Here is a 7,786-nt window from a genome sequence, read left to right as displayed (position 1 = left end):
AGGAAAATAAATAAAGTTGAACTTCAGTATCTCAAACACCAATATGTATATTATTATGATTATCATGGATATGTCGTATGATTTAGAAGTCCCAATCACTTATTCCATAAGAACTTTACTATTGATATCTCTAATCCTCGGATATCTTAAAGCTTTGTCTTGCCCATTTCAAGATAAATGTATTTGACTGTAGATGAATATCAAAAAATCTTATCTAGATTACATTATTTTTGCATTAAAGGTAATGTAAACTGATACTGGCAACTAATTACATGTATGTGTATATAATGTATATTAGAAAATTAGATCATAGGCAACATAATCTAACAGTGACAACTTATTACATGTACATGTATACTTTTTATACTCTGATAGGAGTCTGAACAGGAACTAGAAGATGAGGTGGATATACTGATGAGCAGTGACATCATGGCTGCCCAGATGTCCACCAAGAGAATCACGTTCTCCAGAGCCCAGAGTGGCTGGCTCTTCAGGGAAGACAAAACAGTGAGTACACTTATTTACTATGAAGGACACACTGAGAGAACACGTGTGCTCAAAACAAAATTAGATGTCAACATCAAACAAAATTCATTGTTTGCATTTGAATAGGAATAACTGTCTTCTCATTATTTGTGACTATTAATGCTGATTTAACAGTCGCAAAAATCTGTTTTACTGGCTTTGTTAATGAATTGCTGGTAAGACTCAGTTTGCGACAATTAAATCAGTTTTAACGGTCGCGAATAACAAATGAGAAGACAGTTACCTCCCAATGGTACTGCAAATCACTTGTATTAGATAGATGAGGGAGATCTGATTAGTTGTTATTTTCATTGTTATTTGTTGGTTGCTGTTATGGTGTGTAAGAATCAGTTATTCTCAATCCTATTTTCAGGAGAGGGTGGGGGAATTCGAAGCTGATTTCTATGCAGTTAATGGTTTGATACTGGATTCCAGAAAAAGGTACTGGGGCTGCAATCTAAAGCTTTTTTGGCATGTTCAGTTGTGGGGTTTAAAACTTTACTACACTACTCACTCAGGAATGAAATAATCTAATGAAAACTACATTTTTGTATTATTGTTGTAGGCGGGAGCATCTAAGTCCTGATGATGTACAGAAAAACAAGGCTATGATGGAGAATTTGACCAAAGGAAACTGGAATAACTGTGAGGTAAATCAAAATAGGAATAAATCTGAGGTATTTACTGGAATTAATGTGAAATTGGAATGATTTTTACAATGGAAACTACAAAAAATTTGTGGTACATTAAAGTTGTTATCTGTCTTCTGTCTTATTGAGCTAATCTTAGAAAAACTGGTTCAAAACATTCACTCAAGGCCCGCTTATTCCAATTATTTTTGTCTATAAGAGTATATATTATTGGAAAAGCATTATTTTGAGAGTACTTAGTTGATAATGCTTTTGTGATGATAGTTTCAGAGACGCCCCTCCCTGCCTCCCCCCGAGGAAACTAATGTAACGTGGGATGAGTACATCTCGGAGACTCCAGGAAACCCTCCATGTCTAGGGCGACCCTGGACAGCGAAGGGAAGCACAAAGTCATTCAAGGCCACTGTCGCAATGGTATTCAAATTATTTTTCTCTTATATTTATCACATGAAATTATAAGGTATTATATATATATATTGTTAATTTCATAATTTATACTGTTGTTATTTTTAGAGCAAGAACTTTCCAATGTCTATTGAAGTGTGAGTATTTCATTTACTGAATTTATGGCATTCATCTATAAGTACAAAGTATTTTCGATTAGGCCATCTGTAAAAAGTTGTTTGGCTGCCTCTCCAGACTGACTGACTAAAAATGTCCCAACTCAATTTTTTTTTTTTTACATTCCAGGACATATTTTTTTCCCTCCTATCCTATCAACAAATATGTTAAAATTTTCTAGTAAAGAGATTATCTCACTTTCCTACTGACCCAGTAATTTTACCCTGAGTCAGGAGAGTGCAAGCAAACATTATTTTAAAGACGGTCTTATTCTCTATATAATACAGCTGTACATTTATTATGGTTAGGGCACCAGTGGTTATAGCCATACTGTATAGGGGGAAAATAACTCGCGGTGTTAATATTCGCTATATTCACGGTGTTAATAGATCCGTGAATTCAAGAAACTGAATAATTTTTCAATAATTTCCATGTTTTATTTTGAAATTTGAGAATAGACCACGATAGGTTTATATACATGAACGTTCAGTACATGATCATTTCAGTAATTAAGAGTAGTATCATATATTAATCATTTTAATTATAATGCTTTGGAATTCATTTGATTCAAATTAATCGGAAGATAATAACCTGTATTTGTTAAAAAGCTGTTTTAATGGCCAACGCTACATGTTTCTTCAATCAAAACACGTTGGCCATGGGTTTTGATTACCCGTGCGTAACTAATGTTACCACGTGCATTTGTTAGCTGCATTATCGTGCATATTAGTTTTTATCGACATTTTGGTTTTAAAATATCATTCAAATAACTATCGAACTTAATAAGATGTGGAAGGATATTTTTTCGTCGTCCTTCATTAACACATTTATTATCGTCCAGTGGTTTTTCTCCGCGTTGTATTGAGGAACTTGGGGTGTACATCGTAATAGCATATAGGAAAATAATTTGACATTATTAGTCAAGGACTTTTAATAACTGCAGTTGTTTTAATCAGTTTTCAATTATTTATATAAAATCTAACAATTCTACATTAATCTATCCTGTTGTTCGTGAGATAGACATAACGCTGATAAAATGGATATAGACAAGGGAGGTAACTTTTATTATATACAAATTCCGCAATTTCAAGAAACCGCGATCGTGTCAGATAAGAGAAAAACGAGAAAATTACAACTCGTGAAATTAATCCCCTATACAGTAATCTTTTACCCAATGTAATATGGTTTTCTTGGTGAATATTAATCAATATCAGAGTTGACCATTTTAGTACATGCTACCTTATATATTCAGTTTGGAATTTTCAATATAAAAAAAAGCTACAAAATTGTAAAATATTAATTCATGGTTGGAAATATTGATTACATCAAATAATGATCCCCCAGGGGTAGGATAGTGTTACAACTTATGTTGACTGGATCCATTTAATGGACCCTCTTGCAGGTATCAGTACCTGATTACAAATTTTTATGCCTTCTTTTTTTATTCATTAGACTGCTGGATGTATTGGAGGTTATTGCCCCATTCAAACAGTTCCAGAAATTACGAGAATTTATGACAACTAAACTACCTGATGGTTTTCCTGTAAAAATAGGTATAAATTAAGTTCACAACATTCTGCCATTTGTCGAATAATCTATTAGTTTGAAAAGATTAATGTGCAGGAATAACACTGCAAAGATAAAATGCCTGTAAATGGAGAGAATGTTTGTTGACGGTTGAATTATGTTTTTTGTTTCCTCCCAGAGATCCCAGTGTTCCCCACGGTGACTGCTAAGGTGACCTTCACCTCGTTTGAATGGCGAGATGATATTGATGATTCCATGTTTTTGATTCCACCAAACTTCCGAGAAGATCCGAACCGATTCCCTGATTTATGACAGATGATGGACATTAGTTTGATAGACATATTCTCCAGCGTTAGAAATGTACTGATTATCCAAAGCGATGAAGAAGAGGCACTGGACTATTTAGAATTAGCGGTCGGAGTAGAGCTCCCTCTCACTAACTTAGGAATCTCTAGTACAGAGATGACCTTACTTTTCTAAAATATTTTATATAGACCTTCACCGATGACCTTGCTTTTTCTAAAAATTTTATATAGACCTTCACAGTTGACCTTGGTTTTTTAAGTATCTAAAAATAGATCCGCAGAGATAAGCTCTCATTTCTTGAGTTTCTTGATATTGGACACATAGATGACCTTGCTAAGCTAGAGTATCTAAAAATAGACTAATAGAGGTGGCATGTTTTTTTTTAATAATTTGAAAAAAAGAACTTTCAGAGTTGAAATTGATTTTTAGAGTATCTAGAAGTTGACCATTGTTGTAATAAACCTTTAGATTTGTCCTTTTTTTTCATGTAAAGTCATAGTTGGAATGACTTTGTATTTTTTCCATACTTAAAAAAAAGAGTAATTATTAGTATGTGTATCTTCATAATCTCAGAGAAATATAAATATGCTACTGATATGTCCATTATTTGACATCAGAGAAATAACTATTACTATAGAGATACAGAGATAAATTACTGTTCTATATGTTGTAAACATGGTTGTTCAAAAGTTTGCTCAGTATATAAAGATATATCAGACAAAGGTTGGAATTAAAAGAGAATAATGTGTAATCATATGAGATACAGAGATAAATTACTGTTCTATATGTTGTAAACATGGTTGTTCAAAAGTTTGCTCAGTATATAAAGATATGCAATATTTTTTTCATATATCGGACAAAGGTTGGAATAAAAAGAGAATAGTGTGTAATTATATGAGAGGAACTGAAAAGAATGTATTTGATCAGTTTCAATGTGGTGAAGTGCTGAACTGGGAATTTAGTTAAGTTTACCTTGAATATATTATGTAGAAGATTTATAAGGTTGTCTGAATTGCTGTGCATTTTCTGACTGTATGTCTGTTGGTTGTTGTGATAATCATTGTGTTCTTCACTGTTGTTCGGTAGACGTGTACACAAGCAGTGTGCTATACTTAAGTTGTGTACACAAGCAGTGTGCTGTACTTAAGTTGTGTACACAAGCAGTGTGCTGTACTTAAGTTGTGTACACAAGCAGTGTGCTGTACTTAAGTTGTGTACACAAGCAGTGTGCTATACTTAAGTTGTGTACACAAGCAGTGTGCTATACTTAAGTTGTGTACACAAGCAGTGTGCTGTACTTCGGTCTTTTGTTTTCTATTCTTGCTGGCTCTCTGACGGATGTCACTGTCTAAGATCAATATAGACAACTGTTTCTAGTCATATATTTATTTATTTTCAAAATGTTCCTGCAAACATGACTCATGGTGACTGTTCCTTTTACTACCTGGTATTCCCACTGTCAATTCCTTTTATATAATATCTTTTTTGCAAACTATACTGTTTATTGTTTTTTTTTAATCAATTGATTAAGCTATGATGGTACATGTAATACATTTTTTCCTAATTAATTGACTTAGCTATGCTAATAATTTTTAGTGCCTATTCATTTTTTCAATTCATAAATACATCTGTCATGTACCATTATTTGATATTTACTTTATAAATAAGCACTTTAACTCCTTAACTCGATCCTCACCTTAAAGAAATACTTTGTCATGACTACTTTTAAACAAAAGAATTACATGTATATTATATTATTGGAAACAGAAATGATTATAATTTGGAAAACCTTTCTTAAATATTAAAAAGAAATATGCTATTGATAGATTTTCCATTATGAAGATGAATATTTTTCATTGGTAATGTTGACTTCAATCATGGATATTGGGAAAGAAAGCAAACTATTTTTCACAGATTTTTTCTTTACAAAACTATCTGAATTTTTTTGTTGTTTTTAAAGGAAAGGGAAAACGATATAAACAATCAACTGATGCTTTATTTGTATTCAGAGATGTCAATTGTAGTGCCATTTCAGTTTTACAGACCACTTGTTTCAGTGAATAAAATGTTTATCTCTTCTTTGACAATCGTCCATGAGTTACGTAATTTGCTCTTTAAAAAGTATAGGATATCCGAGGATTTTATTATTACATTTTTACACTGTGAGTAATTATAAATACCTTAAATGGTATACTGCTACCGATTCAGTTATTGAGGAAACCTTTAGACCCCCCCTTAATTTTTGTTTCCCCAGAGATTTAAATATTAAAGTTTAAGGTTGTTGTTGACCAGACTTATCGAGATCATGGTGTCATAAGATCACATATACATGTTGCAGAAGGCAATAAGGAAATAGCTTTATAAATCCATAAAGCTATATACTCAGGTGACGTAACACATACGTAGTTATATCTGGACAAACACATTTGAAAATGTAATATATCATACATGTAAAAAAAAAACATTCTTTACAACTGTCTATAATAATTCATGTACCGGTCTCCATTGAAAGTCTGTGATTACAAGCTTACTTAGGTACATTCCTCGTCTAAATCTGATCTGTAAAATTCTGTATATTTGTCCCCCCTTTCACTGAAAGTGGGGGACATTTATTTCGGTCTGTCCGTTCATCCGTCTGTTTTTCTGTCCGTCTGTAACACTTTCGTTTCCGCACGATACGTCGAGAAGCTTTTGAGCTTTTGCGGTGAAATTTAACAACAAACAATTTCCTACGGCCTAAGAAAAGCCCTCATTTAACACTTTCGTTTCCGCGCTATATCTCGAGAGGTTTTTGAGCTTTTGCAGTTAAAATTTATACCATGTGTGTAAAACGTTCATCTTTCATTTCCGAGCGATATCGCAAAACCCTTTGAGTTTTTTGCAATTTAATATGTTACCATAACTCTATGACTCCGACCGCCCTTCTTAACCCCCCCCCCCCCCACACACAAATCCCGGTCTGCAAATGCTTTTTTTTCCAAGCGGGGAACGCAGATTCTCTGAACCAGCCTGTTAGGATTAAATCACGGTTGCTTCTGAAATGGGAATTAGGCATACTCTTATTTGTTAAGAGGCACATCATTCCATATTTGGGGGACAAGTGGTTCTCACGTTTTCCCGAACCTAAACTTATGTTGTAAATTTAAATTTTAGAAGACTCCACCAAACACCTGATTTTTTGTCCAATATTATTCAATCTTCCTATGCTTACTTATGATTTTTTTTGAAAATAAAAAAAGGATCTATATTTCTGGGTCACCTGAGTCACTCCGAGACTTGCAACTTTATATACGAGATAATGCACCCTTAGTGATTTAATTCAAAACTAGAGTCGGATGAACATGATCTCCGTCGATATCATCAGCTATCCCAAACCATTGGCTGGAAACTCTGTCTGGTTATAAGTCATGGCTGTCTGAATCATGACGGTACTTTCCTTCGGGATAGAAAATTTCAAATAACAACGCAAGTGTGAATACTTTAAAGGATTTTTCTATGTAAACTGTATCAATTAGACAAATTCATATTTGTTTGACAAAGTACAAAAATTAAAATGACTTCAATAACGCAATACATCCATATGCACACACTTGAAGTTTGTTATGTATTTTCATTTTAAAGATTGATAATTTGAGTAAGAACCGTTGGTATTACTGTAAAATTATATCTTTATTTTTCAGTTACTCTTCATTGGCCAACATTTTCATATTGCCCGCAATAATTTTTGAAATCAACACAAATTATTACTTTTTTGGTAGACCATTAGATTTAGGATTTGTTTCCCATTTGTCTGATCATGAGAGGAACACAGTGACTGATATTGACAGGGGGTGCATAGTCTTCCATGGCATCTGAGCCCACCTGTAGATAACGTTTTATCGGTTACCCACATCTTATATACTGAGGGGTCCGAGTTTAATTTCTAGGAGTTCCAAAGTTAAATTGACCCATTGGACTTTTGAGCTTGATCATGATCGTTACTTCCATACTTGATCCAAGCATGACAGTTTGTGCTAATGAGCTATAGACATCCTTGGGAACTCTGAGATTTTCAAATCAAGTATAAGAGTCAGTACATAGAATAGTAAGTACCATTTTTTGCATTCTTTATTGCACTATATTCTTTACAAATGTGTCTATTATTATAACCAAATAAGGTTATATCAGTATCATAACTTATGTATATTTTACAGTGGGAAAAGGATTAAACAGTTGCA

At 33.3% G+C, this 7,786-nt stretch overlaps 1 protein-coding gene across 1 annotated transcript; it reads left to right on the top strand.

The window, feature by feature from the left end:
• Positions 1 to 375: 375 nt before the first annotated feature.
• On the top strand, positions 376 to 3,792 carry LOC134275591 (ankyrin repeat domain-containing protein 13C-like; the record flags this gene model as incomplete). Its single annotated transcript, XM_062757858.1, has 7 exons — positions 376 to 507; positions 899 to 966; positions 1,091 to 1,175; positions 1,440 to 1,589; positions 1,689 to 1,717; positions 3,189 to 3,289; positions 3,442 to 3,792. Coding segments are annotated over 7 exons (699 nt in total), but the record flags the coding sequence as incomplete, so codon positions are not given.
• Between the last annotated feature and the right edge of the window lie 3,994 nt (positions 3,793 to 7,786).

This window comes from Saccostrea cucullata, unplaced genomic scaffold (genome assembly GCF_032062105.1).
Source record: "Saccostrea cucullata isolate Sc308-1 unplaced genomic scaffold, CSIRO_AGI_Scuc_v1 ctg819, whole genome shotgun sequence".
NCBI classification, from domain to species: Eukaryota; Metazoa; Mollusca; class Bivalvia; order Ostreida; family Ostreidae; genus Saccostrea; species Saccostrea cuccullata.
The sequence above is the reverse complement of the archived record's forward strand: the minus strand, read 5'-3'. Positions and strand labels throughout refer to the sequence as shown.